This window comes from Heterocephalus glaber, unplaced genomic scaffold, assembly GCF_053883595.1.
Source record: "Heterocephalus glaber isolate CG9 unplaced genomic scaffold, H.glaber_assembly_v1.0 deba00001429, whole genome shotgun sequence".
NCBI classification, from domain to species: Eukaryota; Metazoa; Chordata; class Mammalia; order Rodentia; family Bathyergidae; genus Heterocephalus; species Heterocephalus glaber.
The window spans coordinates 1,828,264-1,852,418 of record NW_028258294.1 but is presented as its reverse complement, the minus strand read 5'-3'; the positions used below and the strand labels follow the sequence as shown (position 1 = coordinate 1,852,418).

Here is a 24,155-nt window from a genome sequence, read left to right as displayed (position 1 = left end):
CTGAAGGATGGGGTATACACGCTCAAAATACTATAGAAACTCTTAGGTACTTAGCGTTAAGAGAAATGAGCCATTATACCCTGCATAGACATCACTGTATTATAATCCATAACACTAAAAGATCTTTGTTATGAATTATCCTAGTGAGAAAAATCTACATTATTTTATAACAAAAGTTGTAAAATAATAACAACTACTATGTGTTGAGGATTGCCCTGGATTATTATCTTTTTAAATTCTCACATGTACACTTCAAAATATGCACTTATTAGCAATTCATATATCAGGATACTGAAGCTCACTGCTACTAAAGCATTTGCTCATAGCTACAAAGGGAGAAACTGGGTAAAATTTAAACTGTCTGGGAATTCACTTATTGGGAACTTCTCTTTTTCATTGTCTCAGAAAACAATAAGTTGCAAAATATCAAACAGAGTATTTAATCCAATTATTTATCAGGTTGATTTCTCAAAATACTGTTGATCACTGAAAGAAGCCTGTACTAAGAAGCTTAGGAGATGATAAAGAAGAATGAGTATATGTTAGAGGGGTCAGTCTTTGCAGTTTCACTAAAGTGGTGATGTAAGATTCACAGAGCCGAGGGCTGTGACCTGTATATATTTAATACCTGGATCCAACTGTTTTAAAATACAAATTTGTAAATGATTGAATGAAAGTCCCTCTTATTTACTTTTCAGTGACAACTGGCATGTGGAGCATTGTGATACTTGAGTAGACCTATGGTTCCAGTGAGTTATCCTGTTGACTGTGTGTTGTCATATTTCTAAGGGTTCTGAGAAACTCTACTTCCCTTCTTGCTTGATCCATCCATCTTCCATCCATGAAGAGCTCTTATATTGATTTTGTACCAAAATCTAAGTTGCCAGCACTCAGTGAAACCTGTGGTCACTGTCCTATAATATTTTATATAGTTGTATTTCTTCTTTAATAATTGAATGTTGGAGAGAAAATTTTCTGTGTCTGGTTTCTTATGAATGTTTTGGATCTGTCAAATCTGTTGTGAGTGAATGAACTGTGGAACCTGTCCTTGATGCTTAAGGCTGTTAGCCAGGATACAATGATACAAGGAATATGTATTTAAGACCACTATCAGAGATTGGAGACCTCATCAGAGGTGACAAATTATACATCATTTAGAACAATTTTTTTTCATTAATGCATGTTTGCAGTATACGCATTTTCCAATCATCTTGGGGAGTTGGTACGTATTACAGCTTGTTTCTTTTTAAAGTTGTCTTCCCTTCCCTTCCCTTCCTCCTCTCCTAATTCCTTTTCCTCCTTTTAATTTTTGTTCATATTATTAATCTTATTTCATGTTTATGGCTTATAGTGTCCACATTCATGGAGCTTATTAGGATCCTGTACATGATATATCTTCACTCTACCTATTTCCCCATCCCCTCACCTTTTGCCCTTGGTCCCCTGGACATCTTCCCATGGGCAAAAGATCCATCTCCTTATCTCCTTTTATCCTTCCTTTACTTTTCTCTTAGTTTATATTTTACCTCACTCAGGTGAGAGATAACATATAGTATTCTAGCTTGTGTGTCTGATTTATTTGACTCAACATTATATTTTCAAGTAGTATCCATTTTCCTCCAAATGCCTCAAATTTGCACTTCTTTATAGCCAAGTAGTATTCCATTATACATATCACATTTTCTGTATCAAGTTGCCTGTTGATGGGTATACAGTCTGCTTCCAGGATATAGCTATTATGAATTGTGCTACTATAAACATTGATATGCAAGTATTGCTGAGGTATGATGTTGTAAGCTCTTTGTGGAAGATACCCAGAAGGGAGATAGTTGAGTCATATAGAATTTCTATCTTTAGTTCTTTGAAAAATCTCCATACTGATTTCCTTAATGGGTATACTAGTTTACATTTCCACCAACAATGTTGGAGGGTTTCTTTTTCACCAGAGCCTCACCAGAATTTGTTACTTTTTGATTTCTTGATGATTGCCATTCTTTCTGGAGTAAGATGGAATCATAGCGTTGTTTTAATTTGGATCTCCCTAATGGCCAGAGATGTTGAACATTTTTTTCATATATTTGTTGGCCATTTGTACCTCTTCCTCTGTGAAATATCTGTTCATTTCTCTTGCCCATTTCTTAACTGGGTCTTTAATTTTAGGTGGGCTAATTTTTTGAGTTTTTAATATTTTCTAGATATTAGTCCTCTGAGAAGTAGCTGGCAATTTTTTTCCCATTCTATATGCTGTATCTTCACTCTATTAATTGATTCTCTTGTTGTACAGAAGATTTTTAGACTGGTATAATCCCTTTGTTGACACTTACTATTCTTCCTTGTATAATAACAATTCTTTCTATAAAATCCTTTCCTACATCTATGGCTTCAAGTGTTTAGCCATTTTATCTTCTAGTAGGTTTAATGTTTCTGTTTTAATGTTTAGATCATTGATCTATTTAGATTTTAATTTAGTACATGGTGAGTGATATATATCCACTTTCAATCTCCTGCAGTTATCCAGTTTTCCCAACACAACTTGAATAGGCCATCTTTCTTCTAACCCTCTAACGTATGCTTTTGGCCTTTTGTCAAAGATCAAATAGCTGAATATGTCTTGGGATGATTCTGTATCCTCTATTCTGTTTTATTGATCTATGTATCAGTTTTTGTTCAAGTACAATGCTGATTTTATCACTATTTATTTATAGTATAATCAAGTTTTTATTTTTTAATCTATGAATCCAACTGTGATTTTTTTGATGTGGAAACATATTTATCATACATTAAATTTAAAAGCATATTTAAGAACAGGAAATACAGTAGGACACTATCTTTTGGATGCATACAGATGTATCCAAAGAGAGTCTAGGAAAAATACTAATATTTTTGACATCATGTTAAAATTTCTTCCTCCCTCTCTCTCCCTTCCTTCCTTCTTTTTTCTCTTAATTTTTTGTTGTTTTGATTACTTTTTCACTTTATCCTTTCCTTTTTCTATTGGTAAAGAAGATTACTTAAAATATAAGAATTTGACTGGGCTGTAGATGGAGAAACCAAAAATATAAATAAAGAGCAAAATAAAAGGTAGATGATAGGAAATAGGGAAAATAGGTCTTTTGAAAAGCGGAAGAGGAACAAGAGATGGAGGGAAGGCAGAGAGTGAAAAAAGAAATAAAATGTGTTTAGGACATGTACCAACTCCCCACAAGGAATGTAATCAGTAAGTACTGCATATATGAACCAAGAATAAAAATTGAGAAAAGAAAGAAGGTTTGTGAGAATGATTCTTACTTTAAATATTGATTTAGAGAAGGTTTCAGGGTTTGTTTTCTAATCAGTGTTTAATAGGATTTTGAGGATACACCCAAAGCTTGTAAGATAATGTAGTAATGTTCCACCTGCAGGCAGATCTTGTAGCTTAATAGTAGATTACCCTGTTCTCTGGACCATCCCAAATACACACATGCTCACATACATAACTCAGTTTCACTCATATGAACCCTTGTATTTTTCTTTAAAGTGTCACTGTATTTGTGACAACAATACCATCAGAACTAGTAAGCCTAATCATTCATCTAAGACCACATATCCTTAGAATAAATTAATTCCCTGGATGTATGATGTTCTGAGGATTAAAGATCCTAACACTTTAGAGTCATAGAAGTAACATTGAGAGAATTAAGGATTTTAAGAGCATTATGGATTTTAATGTGAAGATATTGGTGGTGTCATCACTGTGGTTATTTCTTGTTCAAAGGCAAAGGTATTTTATCATGATTGTTGCTCTGATGTGGGCTTCTTCATTTTCAATTAAGAAGTTTGGCTCTGAGAAAAATTTCTAAATAGCCTTTTACTTCCCTGTAATTTAAATGTACATGGCCACTGCCAAAGTTATTAGGAACTAGAAGTGATTGCTTTAGATTACTTTGGAAAAGGGGCCAGCTCTTTTCTGTTCCAATAGATGGATATAGCAGAGATCAGCAATGACACAAACAGGAAACTGTCAATTGAATGCCAAGTCCATCAAAGACCAAACCCAATATTTGACAAAGCCCTAAATTGTAACATCACATACTTTAGTCAGAGCCTAATTTAAACCAAGAGCAAGTCTGACTTCACTAGTTGGGAAACTATTTGAAATGTGGATGTTTTAACAGCACAATTTCATTTTTATAAACACTGATGATTTTCTTAAGACCTTTTCTTGATGATTTTCTTAAGACCTTTCCTTGTGTCAAGGCAACAGAAGCTCATCGGTACTTTCCATTTATCCTTGTAAAATTCTATGTAAAGCAACAAGGACTTTGCATGTGAACAAGCCAAAAGGCAATGGATAGAGACAGCCAAGAAGATATGCCAAAAGCCTGCAGGAATACAAGTAGTACATGTAAATAACATTCAGGTGTATATTCTACTTATCTGCTCATCTGGCTTCTAGTGGTTCTCATCAAGAGTCCACATTGCTACTCTGAAAGGAAGACTTAATGTTGAATACTCCCTCCCAGAAGGATTCGTTTCATTGCTCATAATTCAGTTTCTTTTATCCCTCAAATGAAGACCTGTTATGAGCAATAACCATTATTAGTGGAGTGTGATATAAGCATTTGTACCAAGGTCTTTTTTAGTTTGGAATCAGATGCTTTCTGACATGCTGCCTGCCTAATTGAAAAAAGGCTACCTAGTAGATTGGAGGTAAGCAGGCAGTAAGTTTCCCAATGGCCCTCCAGACTTTCTTCTATATTTTACCTGCCTAAAGAAAGGCAAACAATATCATTGTCTTAGATAAAAAAATTGTAAACATAAGCCAGGGATTTAGCTCAGTGGTGCCACCACCTGCCTTGCAAGCTCAAGGTTCTGAGTTCGATGCTCAGTACCAAAAAAAAAAAAATTGTAAACATAAGAATGGAAAGGTATCAGAGAATTGATTTTGTACTTTACTAGTACCTAATTGTTGAGAAAATTACATATACATCAATGCATAATTTTTACTGCATAAATTATACCAAAGAAACATAGTCCAAGGATGAAATGGAATGTGATATTCTTTTTCTTTTTTTTTTTTTGGTACTGGGGATCGAACTCGGGACCTTGCACTTGTGAGCAGGCAGTAGAACCACTGAGGTAAACCCCTGGCCCCTGGAATGTGATATTCTAAAGAAAATATTTTGTTGTTAATTGTGTCCTAATAAATTCACACCAGGAAAATACTCCTTAATGTATTTTTAGTGTTAGTGTCTGAGCCCCAGCTGGAGTATCTCAGGACCAACACCAGTCCTGAGAATCCAGAACACAGGTAATTTGTGATTCATGACTGTTTTGTTGGCTTATGGGTAAGATCTAGAATAAAGATTTCTTTGGAGGGCTGCACAGTGAGTACTTTAGCACCTGGTGTCAGGTAAAAGGGCCGAAAACCAAGACCAGACCAGGCCACAACAAGCCTTTTTTAGGGGAATAGATCTGCCGGGCTGTCTCTGAACAAAGGAGAGACAAAAGCAATATGGCTGGGGCAGGGAGTCTTTTATAGAGACTGGGGTGGGGTTTGTAGGGGCTGAGGCAGGGTTGAGCGAGGTAGTGACTAGGGAATGGAGGAGGTGGTGATGTCACTAGGTGGTAGGAGGTGAGCGAGTATCAGGTTACTTTCTAGGCCGGAACAGGGGCATGCTGGAAAGAAGGGTTTATTCTTTGGTGGGAGCAACCATCTTGGCACGACGTCACACAGGGGAGGGGGCAAGGCACGTTAGGAAGAGGGCAGCTACTATACATAATAGCTGCTGAGGTAGTGGGAGACCTATCACCTGGATGTATGATACTGCATTTTATCTACCCCAGCAGGCCTAAATATATACTGTCAGGTGACAAAAACCTCCACCCCAAAGTAGTTGATAACTCATTTCTGCTTGGCCTTCTCATCAACGTGGGCTTTATAAAATTTTAAAATTTTTTGCCAAATCCCCCACATTTTTACTCAGATTAGCATTTGAAAGATTTATATCAGCTTAAGGAAGATAAACAAACTAGTTACTTTTTTTTTTTTTAAGACAAGTAACATAGTACAGTGGGAAGCATTTAGATTTGGAATCAGACAACCTGGTTTTGAATCACGGCCTTGTTATTTAACAGCTGCACTACCTTGAGCATTATTTAATTCTGTGAGCTTGTTTCTTTGTCTATAAGCAGGAATAATATTTGCCTTCCAGAATTATGTCTAAGTCTATAGGTTTCTTGGCACCTTCACAGTAAGTAGGTGATCAGTCAATGGAAGCTGCAACTCCTCTGATTGAAACTCTTCAAAATCTAGAAAAAATGATGTTTATATAAACTCAGACTTTCTTGTGACTGCAAGAAACTGCAGATGTATGAGAAAATATAATAAGGGTAAAAACTTTATTTTTATTTAATGCTTTCAAGTTTAGAAAAACATTTCCATCAGACTTCCCAAAATCCTGATTAATTCCTTCCTTAGGATCTGTAAATAGGAACAGAGAAGGCAAATGCAAATTGTAGGCTGACAACAAACTTAATGCCTTAAATTCTAGGTTTACTAAATGCACTTTATCTTTTGCCGATTTTGATAATAAAGACAGTGACAAGATGTCACATGTTCATCCCTAGAAAGGAAGTACACTCTGTAGGAAGACAAAATGGAACAGTGAACAGATTCTGAACTGAACACTGAGCTTTGAATTCTGGTTCTAACAATGTAACCAACTCTCTGATCTTAGATACATTATTTCATGGAAATGAACCTCAGAGCCGCCCCTGCCCTGCCTGATATACAAGGTTATTTTAAGGATTAGTAGAATTCCAGGATATAACAGTATTTTCAACAAACAATGTCTTACGCAAAAAAAGATATTTTGCACAGGTTTTTCATGCGTGGCTCCAGTTTTGGGTTTTTTTTTGGGGGGGGGGCCTTCATTTTATTCTGAGTTCTACTACTTACTGTGACTATGGGGAGGTTATAGAAACATTCTAATTCTATTTCTTTATTAAACTGACTTCTCAATATTCATGAAATATTAGAGAAAAATGAGATCCATATGCTTGAAATATATTGCAAAGTGCCCAATAAGTTGTAGATGTATTGTACATGGTAGTGATGTTATTTATAGTACTTGGCCCTGGGGCAGAATGCTTTCCCCAAAACAAGAGTTTGAAAGATAAGTTTATGATTGATATGAAATCCTGAAATTCAATTAACCTTTATTGAATGTTGGTCCATGGGCCCTGCAGAATTTTTAAATGTCAGCCACTGGAACCTATAGTTGAAAATGAGGAGGGGAATGAGATAGATAGATAGATAGATAGATAGATAGATAGATAGATAGATAGATAGATAGATACTTATTTTATTGAGCATTATTTGCCTAGCATTCTGTGTACTTTGTAGAATTTAACTTCTGTTATTCTTATATCAATCCCATATGGTAGAAACTATCTTACTTTATATGTAAAAAAAAAACTGACGCAAAGAGAGTTTAAACAACTTGCCCAAATCACAACAAATAATGGTCAGAGTTGCACTGTAAACCTAGAAGTCTGACTCTTGAGGTCATGACTAATATATTAAGAATGGGAGAAAAGAAGTACATACATGTCCTGTGAAATTTTACACAGTGTGCAAAAGTACAGGAAAAAGTACTCCAGAGAAAAAGAAAATTTTATTTGATTTCAAATATTTATGAAGCAAAGAAAAAACATTCAGCCTTTAAATATACACAATAAGAGCTGTTAGGGAAGAAGGACTTTCTCCTGATTTTGAACTAGTTCTGAAGGTTGGTTGGACAGAAGAGTGACCAATTTTTTCATTGCCATATCATATTGCCTTTCTATTTGACAAACTCTTGCTGAAAGAATGTAAAACTGAGAAAGTAAGCCAAAAAATGTAACCATGCTATACTCTATAACCATGTTGCTAGGTTAAATATGTATGCCTACAGTCAATAAGGAAATGTAGACAGTTGGATTAAGCCTACACATATTGATAGGGCATCATTGTCAGCTATTCTTGCTTTTCACAAGCACTGAGTATGACCCTATAGACGTTTTAGTCTATGCTCTTAATTTTACAAATGGGCTAATTAAAACTTAGTGGCTTGTCCAACATGACATAGCTACTTAGCAGAAGCATTGGAATTTTTCCTAAACCCAAGTCCCATATTTTCAAAGATTAATTCAACAAGGGCTGGGGATTTAGCTCAGTGGTTTCACCGCTTGCCTCACAAGAGCAAGGACCCGAGTTCAATAGCCGGTACCAAAAAAAAAAAAAAAAAAAGATTAATTCAACAAGTTTTACCAAGAAAAGATAACTATGGGACAATGGGAAAAAATATAACTATAGGAGTTTATGAGTAAAGTAGTCCTTGTTCTTACATATCTTGCAATGTAGTAGGAAACACAAATGTGCTCACATATGATATAAAAATCACCTTAGTGGGATAAATTTAATAGCACTGGAGATCCCACCGGTTGTGTGTGCATTTCCACTTCACCACTCAGCAAACTTATTTATTCAAAAACTTTCTACCCTGCTAGAATTTTACTCTATGTACACTTCACAACTTTATCCCTAGCACACAGTTCCTCATACAGAATAAGCCTTCATAAATCCATACTAAATGAAATGAATAAACAAAAAAGCAAAATAATATGAAGTCTCAGAGGAGAAGGTGATTAATTAAATGTGAGTTTGAAATGTACAGGCCAAAGCAAAGCCAATTATGTAAAACTTTATTAAAATGTCAAGGCCCCAAGGACAGGAGTCCATTTGCTTAGAAAATGGCTTTCCATTTCTATTAATCTATACCTCCGTCTTTAGGCCAGTCCATAGATGGATTACCTCTGACAAGTCAAAATCTGGTTTATTTTTAAATCAAAAGGTTTTATAAACTTTTGGTAAATTTAGAAAATATGCATTACAAATCATTCATTAGGAAACTAAGACCTTTTAAAATTTAGACTAAAGAAAGACTGATTCTAGCTTGTAGTTTCCCCTCTAATTCTGAGTATAAGTGCAGCCCAAAATCCAAGAATTCAAGGCGGAGCTTAAATGTTATGTGCAAATTGTCCTGTATTGAAAGTAATAACCACTTATATTTCTCCGTTTGGAATCTGTGCATTCAACCTGACCATATGTTTTAACTATCTTTTTTTTTGGTATCGGGGATCGAACTTAGGACCTCGCATTTGTGAGGCAGGTACAGTGCCACTGAGCTAAATCCCCTGCCCTTAATTATCTTTTTAAAGATCATTCATTCTTTCCTCAGTTTGTAACTGCTGGATTCCTCCTCTTCTTCCTACTCCCCTCTTTCTCTCCCTCTTTTTTGTTTCATCCTTCTCTCTCTTCTTCCCTCTTCTCTGCTTCCTTCTCTTTTTCACTTGACTCACATCTATAATGTTCTTTATGCATGTCTCATTATTCAGGTATTTTCTCCTTCATAAAACTCAGCATGGGAAAGTCTGTGGCTGTGCCTTTTCCAAGCCCTCACATTCTCTTGTCTGCTCTTGGCAACCAGAAACGTATCAGTAGAGCACCTAGTACAGAAAGATGCGGGGACTAGGCACTTGGAAATGACTGTCCCAGAATGCTACATATATTAGGTTTCCCAAAGTGTGGTCACCCTCCCCTTCTTTAATGAATATACTTTGAATATTTAAATTAACTTTCAAGTTGCTTAAGGCTTAGACAAGAGCATATTAATGACTTAACCACAAAGCTTAGTGTTTAGTGCTACATTTCCTGTCAAGAACAAAATAAGAAATTGACAGTCAACAGTAAAAAATAAGTATAACTATTAAAATATTTTAAAAGTTACAATGTAAAAAGATGTAAGTTGTGAAATCAACATGAAGTATGTGGCAGATGTGGGAACACTAAAACAGTATAGTCCTCTGTTGCTTAACAACAGAGATATGTTCTGAAGCACCTTGTCCTTAGTCAATTTCATCATTGTGAAAATATCTTAAAGTGAACTTACATAAACTAAGATAACTATGACATCACTAGGCAATATATTCATATGGGACCAATGTCATACATGCAGTCAGTCGTTTACTGAAACACTATTATGAAGTGGGCACGTGGCTATATGTTTCTGTAATTGAAATTAAGTTGTTATCAGCTTAAAATAGATTGTTATAAGATATTTTACATAAGACCCATGGCAACGACACATAAGCACATATGTGCACATCACCTATAGTAGAAGATTCACAAAGAGAATGAGATCAGATTCAAAAAAGACAATGCAGAAAATCAATGAAATATTAAAAGAAGAGAGCAAGAGAAGAAAAGAGAGAAAAAAGATACAGGACAGGAAAATATTAAAATGACAATAGTAAGTCCTTCCATATCAATAATTACTATAAGTATAAGAATCAGCATGGAGTGGCTGAATAGATCTAAAAGGTAAAATCTGACCATACACTGTGTATAAGACTCACTTGTCTATAAGACTGTGCTCTTAGAAACCAGAAATTTATCAGTTGAGCAGCTAGGCTAAAAATGAAGGGTGGAAAAATATATTCTATGTAAATGACCAAAAGAAAATAGCAGAAACCACACTTATATCACACAAAATTGGCTTTAGGTAAAATATGTCAAAAGAGAAATAGAACATTATGGAATGATAAAATGTTCAGTTCAGTAGAAAGCTATATTACTGTATAAATATCTAACATCAGAGTATCCAAATACATGAAGTGAACTTTGACAGAAATGAAGGAAGAATTAGACAGCAACACTATTTAATAATAATACTAATTAATACCAAATTTTCAATAATGTATAGAGTACCCAGAAAGAAGATCAATAAGAACACAAGGGACTTGAACAATACTGTAGACCACAATTGGACATAGCAACACATAGAGAGCACTCCACCAAATGACAACCAAATGCACATCATTCTCTGGCACACTCGGCACATTTTCCAAGAGAAATCACATATTAGGTCATGAAAAAGTCTTAGCAAATTTAAGAAGGGTGAAATCTACTAAGTATATTTTCCAATCACAATGAGATGAAACAACAAATTAGTGGCAGAAGGAAAATTAGAAGCTTCAAAATAAGTGGAGATTAAAGAACACAATCTTGAATAATTAACAAATCAAAGAAGAAATTAAACAAAAAATAGAAAATATCTTGAGACAAGTGAAAAGAAAAACATGATGTACCAAAAAGTAGGGATGCAACCTAAGCAGTGTTAAGAGAAGTTTATAGTGACAAACATTTGTAATTAAAAAGGAGAAAGATATAAAATCAACAACCTAAACTTACATCTCTAGAAACTAGAAAAAGTGGAACAATTAAGTCGAAGGTTAGCAGAAAGAAAGAAATAATTAGAAATAAAATAGAGAATAGAAAAACAATAGAAAAAAATCAATAAACCTGAATTGGATTAAAAACTAACAAAATTGGAAAAACTTTACTAGATTAACAAAAAAGAGAAAATACTTAACTAGAATGTAAAAATAAGAGAACATACTGCCACTAATTATAGAGAGATAAAAAGGATTATAAGAGTATTATGAATGCTGTATTGTCAAGGTTATAAGGGGATAAAGGTTATAAGGGGATTCAAGGTTATAGGGGGATTATAGGTTTTAAAGTTATAAGGGGATAAAGCATGGGCAAGACTAGTGAAAGCAGCAGAGGTCAGATCACTTGGGGCACAATTAAAGACCATGAGAGTCACTTTGAAGATCCTACTCTCCGTGGAGATAAAGATCCCAAGAAACATTATTGACAGGTGATAGGCATGGTACTACCCGATCACAATTGCACTTCATAAGTTACTTTTAAAGCTATGTGAGAAGCTATGTCAGAGATGATGACCAAGATGAAAATAATTATTATACATAGCAAATATATGCTAGTAAAAATATAAAACAGAAGTTGTACTAGTTCAAAAGACAAATAATGCTTGGTCACTATGGATTGAGAGGAATTAACAGATGTGAAATATATTTGTGTTGGCAATTACACAGATATGATAGAATGTGACAATACGCTAAGTGGAATCTGGAAAGCTTGCAGAAGTAGTATCAGTTTAATCTTGAAGGGTGATATGTTGATTACTCTCTCAATGCTGAAACAAAGTACCCAACACCCACAAGTTCAAGGAGGAAAGGTTTATTTTGGCTCACAGCTTCTAGAGGTTTCAGTCCACAGTTGGCTAGTTCCAAGGCACAGCCTCGTGGCAGAGAAGAAACAGTTCATGACATGGCAAGTGGGGAACAGAGTGGGATCAAGGGAGGAGGGATATATACACCTTTGTAAGGCCATTCATTCACTTTTTCCTACCAGGATTTACCTTCCAATATCACATACAGGTATTAACCCTTCAGCAAACTAAACCAGTAATGAGTATCATGCCCATAATCTACCTCCCCAAAACTGCACCTATAAGCTGAATGAATGAGGCTTTGGGAAGGCATCTAGATATAATCCATAACAGATGAGAACAAATTTTTTATAGCAATATAGATCAGCCCTAAGATTCAATTGCTAAAATATGCAAATTTTAAATGATTATTACCTTTCTACTAGTGTTATTTTCAGACTCTCTAAAAATGTCACATAATTAGTATTCTGATGTCTGTAATAGTGTTACTAAGTGGATTAGAATAATAATAAATCTGCTTTTCCTGAAAACTATAATTAAGTCCCTGACTTATAAACGAATTCCATTCCGGGGGAATGTTAGTAAGTTAGATTTGCTCCTAAGTCCAATAAAGTGAGTCTTATACACCTTTGACAAACAGAAAACATAAAAACACACACAAAAATACAGTAAATCTCCCGTACAAAAATACGGTAAATCCCCTACCGTACTGTACTAGTGTACACTAAGCCCCTGTACAGTAAGCACACAGCAGCGCAACTGTGGCAATGTCTGGCAAACATGTGAGCTACTTCTGTGATTTGTTTGCATCTTCCACACTGAATCCATTCTTGTTTTCTCTCATAAGGTTTATGACTATATTGGTTTAAGCATTTTTAAAATAATTTTATTTAAAATATTTTAAATTTAAATTCTTTTGGCTCTATAATTTCAAAATATAAATATGCTTCAATCTAGAGATTATCCTGGCCAAATAGATGTAGAAAAATATGAACTTGTTAGGATTATAAAATCTGTAGTTTTTCCTTTTCAAATCAGGGGAAATTATATCTAATGCAATGCATATAACATTCCGTAATTATTTAACATATTTCTTGTGGCTGCTAAACCATTTCTGCTTTCCAGTCATCATTTAGCAAGCACTTAGGTCTATTTTGTAATTAATATTTTCATTTCCCATATGCATAGAGTGCCTAAGGAAATTTTATCTGGAAAAAATCTGCGTAGTGTTTTAGTGCAGGAAAATTTATTTAGTGATTCATCTTGGCTATTTATTTTTATTAAACAAATCAAACCAGGGTATTAGTTTTAAACTCATGCTTTAAAACTCATTGTTCTACAGAGTCAGTGCCAGGTCAGAGAAAGTTCAAAGTGATATATCTCATCTAGGCATTGCCCTGTGCACCATCTGCCCATGTTAAATCACAATGATAAGTAGACTATGTACTTGCACATTGCTAATTCTCATTTTATCAGAATTTTATGTCATCCCATGGTCATTACAATTGTCCAATTACAGTTGATCAAATTAGATTATTGTTAATTAGTGAGTCTGTCTCAGTACAGAGAGTTATTTGGTCACATTTATCTGTTTAAGAGGTCTGTCCTCATACTTAGAAACCAAATATCCTGTTTGAAAAGCAAAATATTTCTTGCTGGGAGAAAGGAAGTCAGAAGATTGAAATTACTTTAAATGTAGTACAGTAAATAAATAATTTCAATACAGTCTTTTAGTAAGATTAATAAAAGTGTATGCGATTTTAAATATCTTTTGAGGAAAGTAACATTGGTTATTCACCATATGATATTTCTCTAAAAAATTACATAATGAAGTTAAAGGAAATAGAAATCTTATGGCTCTTGTGATGGGAAGAAATAACTCATTTCAAGCAACCCATTCATAACAGATTTAGATCCCTGTGAAGATTAATACTTAAGTTCTGCCCAACCAAGACATTTTCCCTGACTTGCTGCAAGCTGCACATACCATTACAAAATTGTGATGATGCATACTGATTTATTTGTATGCACATTGATTCTTATACTTGAGAGGCAAATAAGTATGAAGAAGGCATGTGTTCGCTGCAAATGCCAGGGGGACTTTGAGCAACGATATCTGCCTGAGAAACTAGAGAAGCATCTATGGTTAGATATGATTAGAGAGAGCCAAACTTATCAGTTCCTGACACTTTCATTTGAGAGTGATGGCATTGCCATATCATGTCAAGTCCGAGTATACAGCCATACATGATGGTGACACCAGACAAGTCTGAAGTTCCTAGGGTAAGTCTGACCTAAAAGTTCTTTCAGGCATTATCTCTTGATCCAAAATAAAGAAGATAGAAACTCAAAAGAGGAGTGGGGGGGGGGGATTTCTTTACTTCTGCCAACTGAGGGCAATATGTGATCTGTTTACCTCAGTTTTACTAACTTTAGGCATTGATTCCTGACTCATTGGTCCTCTTTGAGGAGTAAATACCTTTAATGCAATTGCTATTTTTGCTCATTAGTTCAAATCTTCTTTGTCTTTTTTTTTTTTTTGACAAGTTTCCTTAAGAATACTATCTTCAAACCAGCATTGAAGTTAACCTCAAAGGAATAGTTTATTTGTGGAGCATTGTTAAATATCATCACAACCATCTGTTCATGGGGGGGGGGGGGGAGAAGGTGCCTGCCTGCTATATGTGTTATGTGCTGGGCCATATGCTAGATATTTGGGCAGGAATGGTCATGTGAGGATTTATCATTTTTAAAAAAGGCATTTTGAATGCCTTCTCTATCAGGCAGAGCACTTATATCCGCTCATGGGTAGATTTGGAAAATGACTTTTTGTAGATACAAATGTAAAGAGACAATTTTTTCCTTCCTTCTAGGATTTTTAAATCCAGTAATGATTTTTCCAGGGTTCCCTGGTGTTGGGATTTAGAGGACATTGTTGATCCTTGACCCTCCAATAGGCACTTTCCCAGCTTAGGCCGCAATGTGGTTTTTCTTGCCCTTTCACCTGATCAACTGACTGAGAAGGTGGATCTGTTGACATCTGATTATCTATAGCTAAAATATTTATGTCATGGGATTATATCTTCTTTGTTCCTGTATATATGGCTTGTTTTTCAGTCAGATCAACATTATTTCATTAGAAATGTTTGATAAGGATAGGCATTTTGACAATAGACAGGGAGAGTTTTAAACAGAATAAAAATTCACTTAACAATATGGTCTCAAGGTGAGTTCGTTTTCCTACAAACGACGTCGACATCAGTCTATCCGTTATGGCAGATGGGTATTCCATTGTGTATAAATACCACATTTTCTTTATCAATTAATCTGCTGGTGGACATATAAGCCACTTCTAAAATTTAGCTATTATGAGTTGTGCTGCTATAAACTCGGATGATCCAAGTGTCTTTATAATATGATGTTTACCAGCTCCCCATGATGGATGTAATCATTATGTACTGAAGATATGGACTAATGAAAATAAAAATAAAAAGCAAGGAATATAACAAGGGTAAAAAAGCTATTCCTAAAATAATAAAAAAGAAGAAAAATTCTAAGTGTGTTCATACTTAGTCTTTTCCCTTACTGAAAATACTATGAATTTAGCAAACATGCTTAAGTTTTAAAATAGTCATGTCCTCTTTGGAAGGCAATTGCTTTAAAATGGATAGATTTCACTCATTTTTTAGTGTGAGATTTTGAAACTTCTCTCTTGGAAAACCAAAATACTACATGGCAGGGTTGGATACAACTTTCACTTTAAAATGCAGACTCTCTCTGTGGTGAATGTATTTGTTGTGGTAAAATATTTGAAAGGAAATCCTCAGAATAATTTGGGGTAAGGGAAAATACTGTTTTAAAATAAGCCAGCCCATCAGTCTTGAACCTTGAAAATTTCCTTATTATGGAAAAGAAAAAAATTAATAATTATTCATGCATAAAGACTGTATTTATGTTTGGATTACAATATGTAATTGTGATTTAAAGCCAATTAAAGTTCCAAATTTTAAAGGACTCTAATGCCATGAACTTTGTAATTTTGTAAAATGCATTGATAATTTTATAGTTAATACTAATGCCTTTATTTAGTTATCATCCGATTTGGTCTGTGTCATCAGGTAGTGATTCCTGTAAATAATGAAAATTCTTCTACAGGTTAACTTTCCCATAATTTTAAATTGCTTATGCTATAGTGTTTCATCCTAGATTAGTCATTTCTGGAAAGAAGGATCCTGGTAGTTTGACAAGAAGTTCTTTCTCCTGGGGTTTTTATTTTGTGTGGAGATCGGGGAGGGGAGGGAAAAGTCAGAATGCTAAATTGTGAAGAGTACTCTTTACTGTGGGGCTGCATCCAGAAAGGGTTTGTAATACAGTGTACAGTCTTGTAGCCCAGCTGTGTGGAGCATTGATTGCTTCTGCCTAGAGCAGGGATACTGTCAAGTTGCTCTGTGAGTTGAGTCATCTATTGACAAAGAGCTACCAGCCCGCAGATAATGCTGTGCGGAGCTCCTCTCTCTGCTCCCGGTGCTCCCACGATGCACTGCTTATAGCAGCTGTCAAAGATACAGAGGGATCCACGGGGGAAAAGAGACTTTTACAACTGCCTGGAAAAAGGGGGTGTGAGGGAGGAGACATTTCTGTGCAGAGCTGACCAAAGACAAGAGTAGGCATCAGTGCAGTATGAATGCATACCTCAGCAAGCAACACAGCTGCAGCCGGGGGTCTGATGGGATGGATGCCGGCAGGAATGTGCCCACACTGATCAGGGATGCCCATTGTGCCTGTGGATGGCAGAGGGACTCTCAGGGACTCGGGTACAGTTCTCAGACCATGCCCCCTTCAGGACCTGGGGGCTCAGCTTCAAACAGGACCAAGCTGGTCACCTTGTGGGACAGTGTGCGGAAAAGCCCCCACAAGACAAGCACCAAAGGCAAAGCAACTTGTGGGGAGCGCTGTGCCTGCCCACATGGTTGGTTCAGCCCAGCACAGGTGAGCCTTTTCCTTGTGACTTTTGTAAGAAAGTTGTGTAAGGGAAGGGTGGTTTAGAAACTTTGCTGATCCTCCTGACTGACTTAAAAATGTTGGGCCCAAAATCCTGTCATTTCCATGGGTGCTTGTGGGCTTACACCTCTAGGTGGTCTGGCAAAATCCAAGGATGCTGTGCTCAGTTTCCTTTAAGTGACTTTTCTTAAATTCAACTTATTTTGTTCTCAGATGATTTTACTCTCCTGCAGCATATTCTGTTAAAGGACTTTTACTTCTAAGCATTAACTTCTCTAGTCTGTCTAGCTTACCTTTAAAATTATAATTTTTTAAGAAATAAAAAATAAATTTTAATTGAATATTTTCTACCTCTTTAAAGATAAAAGAACATCTATTCTTCAGTTGTAGTAAAGAATGATTTAAAGTATGTTATTCTGAGTTTACTGCATACATTTTCAGTTATGAAAAAAGAAATTTGTTTATACTAAATAATTTTTACAAATAAAAAATAATTAGGAAAACTATAGAGGATGATTACATTTAGAGTAAAAAAATGAAACATTTCACTTATTCATAGAGAAACAAGGCTATTTATATTAAAAACTATAATTCTGTCCTATAGCGCATTTATGAAGCAGATGTGTGCATTCCTTTCATTGATTCCTAGCTTATTTTTGCTCCCAAACTACTAGCATTTTACCAGATATCAGGCTGGTTCATTTTTAAAAAGCTTGAAAGCAACTTCTTGTGAATGCTATAAATTCTAAGTAAAATGCACCTGTAGTACTGTCATAAATACAGAACAAAGACTGTTCCTAAATGTACATTAAAAAGAAAAGAGCTGCATTTGCAGAAAAAAATTCCTATTTCAATGTTTTAGCATAATTGAGAAATAGATATTGATCATGAATAAAATGTTATGATCTGAGAGGTGTAGAGGACATTTCAATTTTAGTAATAATTTTTTGAACGTACTTCCAAGAATATCATATTTCACTAGCTCTTCATAATATAGTTACCTATACAGGACCATGTATATGGCTTTTAAGGCACTGATGCAAAATTATAAGCTTGGCTTAGAGTTGTAGAGCATCTCAGCATCTTAAATTAGAAATTAGTTCAGTTTGAAATGCAAGTCTGACATTCAGAAATGCAATTATTTTTAAAAGTTGACATTAATTCCAAAGTTAATAAATGGTTGTAAGAACTTTGAAAACTCTATATGGCCATTAACAAATATATCCACTTAAAATTCTTTATCATATATTTCTGTGTTGATTGTATTATATTCTCAAGACTCACATAGGGTCATAGGATAGAAGACTAATATAACAGTAAGCATATGGCTTGTTTTCCCTTTTGCACAGAGTAGACAAAACAAACTCACTTTACTGTTGCAATTCTTTCATCTAAAATATAATACACTTTTAATCTCATAAATCATAATTTCCAATGCAATATCTCTAATATTACATTATAATAGCCATACTAAAAATCCTGAAACATTTTCAACTAAAGAAAACTTCCCATCCTTGATTTTCAAGTCAGCCTCCTACTTGCCTGAAATTTATAGCCATTTAATACTTTAAAGTATTTAAATAGACTCTCTGTATTTATAATTAAAGGTCCAGTGACATATGAGAAGGCAATAAAGTGAGACAGCCCTATTTCCCTTTACTCTTTTTTATATACAGTTTCTCTTTCATTCATATGTATTTTATTATTGGCAAGAAAGTGACCCCGAAACATTGGATCAATAATATCATATGGTTTAAGATTTTCAATATTGTGACATTTTTCTCTTAAAACTTTATACTTTGTCATTCCAGATCTATAAAAGTGCTGCCATGATTTATTGATGTCTCTTACTCATATCTGTACCCATTCAAATACATCATATTGAATAATTTTAATATGCTTGTACATATCTTTGCATAGATTTTAATATCTTCAACTATCTCCATAATATCTAATTCCACATATTAACATATTTCATGTATATAAGTATATATATAAAATTAAAGTTCAGTATTATTTCTGTTTTATCACTGAGAAAATACTAGTTTATTCTTCCAAATAATGTTTCATTCTCTTCATAGAATATATTTTTCCATGAAACATATTTACTTAACTTCTGCTCAGTGCTCAAAAATGCTGATATATACGTATTTATATATTTATATTCATTCATACAATTATATAGAATATATGTAATAATTTATACAGACATGTCTAAGTACTATATACCTGTGTATACTATCACAAAAGAAAAGATAATATGTGTCTATTTGTATGAATGTGTCCATCAAAACTAAATATGTTTTGAGAACTTTGTAATATTATATTTACCCTTTAACTTCAAGATATCCTGTGAAATATTGCAAAACCAAAGATGGTAGCTAATGGTACTAAGCATTAGAATCCTTGGTAAAGTAGTAAAAAGGTGGTACATGTTTTAGAATAGCCCAGGACCCACATGAGGTACAGAATGTGCCTGAGGGATGTTAAGCATTAGGATCTGGGATCTTGCCCTCAGAGATATTTGCTATATTATGTGGAAATCAGCAGTGTGATTTCCGGCTTCTATAATAGAGGGCTATGGTAATGATTTGAGTTCCTCCCAAGACTTTTTGCCAAGATTCTGTTATTTGGGGTGCACTGTACTAACAGGACTCTGTCATTATGTTGTTTTTTAGCAGGTCTAAAAAATAGCTCTTGCCTCTTCTCAAATAAGTTTTCATTCTATTTGGATCTGTAGAATCAATATAACCATAATAATAGGTAAGAAAATGGAAAATTCTTGTGTTCAGAAATGGGTTCTATAATGCCCTTCTAGGATATTAGTGTCGGCTTTGAGAAGAAACATGCACATCATTGCTTATGTGGCATTTCTCCCCAGTGAGACTAACCTAGGGAGTCAGCGCAGAACAGCAGACTTAGAAACCAGATTTCAATGCATTTGTTCTTCATTCATCCATTTATTCTTCACTTGTTTATTCAACTATCATATACTCAGTGCCTGCCATGTGTGAAACATTCATAGCCTATGGATATAATGGTAGATCATTTCTACCACTATATTGCTTACAGCCTAAAGTGATATATAACATTCAGCAAATATATCATGATACACACAGAATTATATCATTATAAATCATAACTTGGAAGTGAAACAAATTCCCAAGGTATACTGCAGATAACATAATAAATATATGTTTAGGATACAAAAACACCTCAGAAGAGTAAGAGGGAAAGATCCTTTTTAGAAAAGATAGTACATCTCTTTATGGCCAGATTTTATATTTGTAAAATGGAGGTAAAATAGTACATACCTCATAGAGTAGGAGGAATGAATACCATAATGCATGCAAAGCACTTACCATAATATTTTCACCTACTAGGAGATCAATAAATATTTGAAGAATGAATGAGTGAGGACCAAATCTACATAAATAAATATTGGTTATTATTAACCTATTCCTTAAGTCATTACTCCTGACTGGCTAGGAAAAGAACAGAGATAAATCAGTGAAGGCTTATTAGAAGTGAGGACACTTGGGTTGAAGTCACTGGAATTTTGAGAAAAATTAAAAATGAATGTGTTTATTAAATGGATAAAATAAGGTAAAGTTTTTGAGTAGAAATATAAATTTTAAAAAATATATCATGTCCTGTTGCTTATGCAGAACTGCATAGAGTTTTTTCTGCCCAGAGCATTGAGTCCTACAGGGCAGGTTCATCGACACAGGGGCCTGGAGTGGAGAGGGGTGTTCACAGAGAAGTAGGCGTGTCTTGATGAGGACTCCATTGAGTCTGAAGCACAGAGTCCCTGCAGGGGATGGGTTCCTGTTCTGCTCGTCTCTTGGTGTTACACCTCATGGGAAATGAATCCATCTGAGCCTCAACTTCTCTAAGATTATTAGCTTTCCCCAGTTGAACCCTGAAATCTCTTCGACTACTAGTATTTTATAACTCTGTCAACTGACACCCGTTAATTAATGGAAAGCACTTTTGAAAGAATTTGTGCTTTCATGCCACACAATCCTAAATTTGAACTCTCTAGCTCTGTGTGACCTCATTTTTTAACCTCTCTCAGCCTCATTTGTCTCCTATGAAAAACTTGGCAAATGAATGAAATTGCGAAGAAATGTAACAAGATCTGAAGACAGTAAATAAAGACCCCACCATTGCACTTAGAACAGTGAATGGTATTTTTATTATTGATGATATCCAAATTTGGGGGGTTTTTTATCTGAAGAACTTATTATCCTAAAAATTAGTCACTGGTATTTTGCTCTTTCATTAGTATTTCTAGTTTGCTCACAGAATTTTTTATGGCTTCCTTATAGTGATGAAGGTTAAACTAGGCAACTCTCCAGAAACTCTTGGCATAGTACAACATAATGCTGATGCCAGGGCGACATTTTGTCCTTGGGTTCTCAGAAATTTATATCTGTTTGCACAAACACACACACACACACATACACAATCATGTAGAATACAACTGTATTGATGAAGTAGTATTTCCATAAGCTTATATTCAGAAGCAAGGAGATTGAAAGATTTTCTAGTATCACTCATGAGAACAATTACATTTCAAGTATTTAGAAGAGCTCTGTGAATTTCCCTTTCGTCTTTTTGCAACAACTCCATAAAGAGCAGTTTGCAGCAACTTGTGTGCGGAAGATTTTAGTCAAGGATGTAGGATCGCCCTAGGCTGAAATTTCAGCCTCTGCTTATGCCAGCCAGAAAGATCTGACAGCATACTTTAACTCTATGCCTGCTTTGACTGATTCCTTTAAGAAAGAGAGCCCCTTACCAAGGGGAAATAAAACATTTTTAGTTTCTGGGAAACACCAGCCACCCGTGGGTAAGGAAAATAGAAGTTGCAGAAAGAATTAAAGTTCTAAGCATTCCTGTGGTGGACCTGAAGCCACGTAGTCAACACTCCTGGTACCCAAGTTACTGGATGCTGACATCAGCAAAACATTCTCTCCAAGGCAGAATAAGGAGAAGCAAAGCATGGAGGGTGGGAAAGAAAAGAGCAAAGGTGGTTTAATGTTTACTGAACAATGATGCCTACAACATGTGAGGCACTGGGCTGGAACTTTGTTAGTCATTTATTTAAATCCACTCAATAACATTGACAGAGTCCTCATTTTACTGATGTGGAAATGAGGCTAACTATAACTTGCTCATGATCACACTACTGGAAAGGGCAGAGCTTGTTTCGAATATACAAGCATATATGACTCCCTTATTCTTTCCACAACATCTTACAAAATGACTTGCTTTGAGATAAACTGGGAGGTATATGCCCCCCGGATCGCCCATCACACTTCTATAATTCTCTAATATAGCAGGAATTTTCTTAAAAGATTGGAGTATTTTTACACTATTGAGAGGCCTGGCTCCCCAGTTCTCCATCATTTTCTAGTCTCAGGAATCCTGAGAGAGTTGTACCCCAGATAATCCCTTCCCTGTCTCATCAAGTACTACTAAGCTGCAATGGTTGGAATTGATTGCCACAGTGCTCACACCAGAATAAGACAACTTCACTTAGACCCCGTGATCTGTGATATTTGCAAGTTGGATTCAGCTTTCGATGTTTATGGTAGAAAACTGGACCCATATATTGTAAAGCTACTGCTGGTACAATATAGTACATAGAGACATTGTCTTTAGTCCAAGGACATTATTTCACATTGCTGAGTGGTTGTGAATTTCACACACATGTTCTATCTTCTTATATAACTCTCATGCCAAGAATCAAATCTCTCTCTTTGCTACTACCATCTGCACTGCCGATTTTTTCTTCATTTTCTGATATTGTTTGATCTGTTATGAATGTAGCCACATCTAGTTTTCTTCTCCTCCATTCTCTATTTTGTTCTACGCTTTTAATTTCTGATAGACATCTAAATGCTTTAGAATTATGTCAGAACTGGATGGGAAAATAGTGGTCACCTAGTACATTTTCCAAAGAAGAAACTGAAGCCTAGAGAAAAGACTTGCTCAAGGTCATACAATTAGTGGCAGAATTGGATCATATTTCTGAGCTCAGAACTGTTCCAAATGCCCTCCCATTCTCAGCCCTTATGCGTTCATCTTCATAACCAATGGTTACTGACAGAAAAGTACTAAGCATACATATTGTTAGGTATTATAAAAAAGTTACATAACTTAATTTTTACTCACAATTAAGACCACCAGTCTCCAAAGACAGAAAAGCAGAGAAGAGCACTAGAAAATATTTTAGTAAATAGGGAAGTATTTATGTGTTGATAATGACTGGAAAGTGATGCTGGCTGGCATTTACAGAAAAAGGCCATCGATGCTAGATGCACTGTAATGTGCAGAGATGTTCTGTACCAAAAAGTATGGCCCGTGTGCTTACCACAACTTTTAACATCATACTGGACATTCATGAATTACAAAGAACAGTTAATGGTTATTTGAGCCTAAAATCAAGCTGAGATTTACAAACAAAACAGTTTTTGCAAGTAATAATCATGAATTTTCTAGGAATGCATTTATATATTAATCAAGGGAAACCTAAACTTCATTCTGTTTGGAGTTTTATTAGGAGTTACTTCCATTTTGGGAGATCCCCCCCGTCAGCGATGTTATACTGCAGTTTGTGTCCAGTTACACTTCTCTTGTGCCAGTCTGCCTTTGTAGACCATCCGAAATATGGAACTGAACAGGCTCCTTTTAACAGCTCAAGAAACAAGTATTTCTAGCAGGGGTCTTTTTGTCTGCTTCTAAGTTTTAGTTTATTTTAAGTTTTATTTACTGGCAAATGATATATATATATATATATATATATATATATTGGTGGAGGACAATGTGATGTTTCATTACATGTATATATTGTGGAATGAACGAATTAGGCTAATTACCATTTTTAGCTACTCAAATACTTATCATTTCTTTGTGGTGAGAACATTCAAAATCCATCCTTTTAGTTACTGTGAAATATACAATACATTGTTAGCTGCAGTCAGCAGTGAAAAGGGAAGTACAGATGTGGCCAAAGAACATAGACCA

The 24,155-nt window shown here is 35.0% G+C and overlaps 1 protein-coding gene across 33 annotated transcripts in view; it reads left to right on the top strand.

Annotated features, from left to right (window-relative positions):
• Dlg2 (discs large MAGUK scaffold protein 2) overlaps nt 1-24,155 on the top strand; it is a 2,046,311-nt gene that overhangs the window by 1,227,935 nt on the left and 794,221 nt on the right. For 2 of the 33 annotated variants that reach the window (XM_087212065.1, XM_021247191.2), the window contains exon 1: nt 16,594-17,111. The exons of 28 other annotated variants lie outside the window; for them this stretch is intronic. In XM_087212065.1, the coding sequence (XP_087068191.1) occupies nt 16,803-17,111 (309 nt within the window). In that variant the 5' untranslated portion in view covers nt 16,594-16,802. Of the gene's footprint in view, nt 1-16,591; nt 17,112-24,155 lie in introns of those variants that run through there. 3 more of the 33 variants (XM_021247193.2, XM_004868253.4, XM_087212064.1) reach the window with 2 other exon arrangements.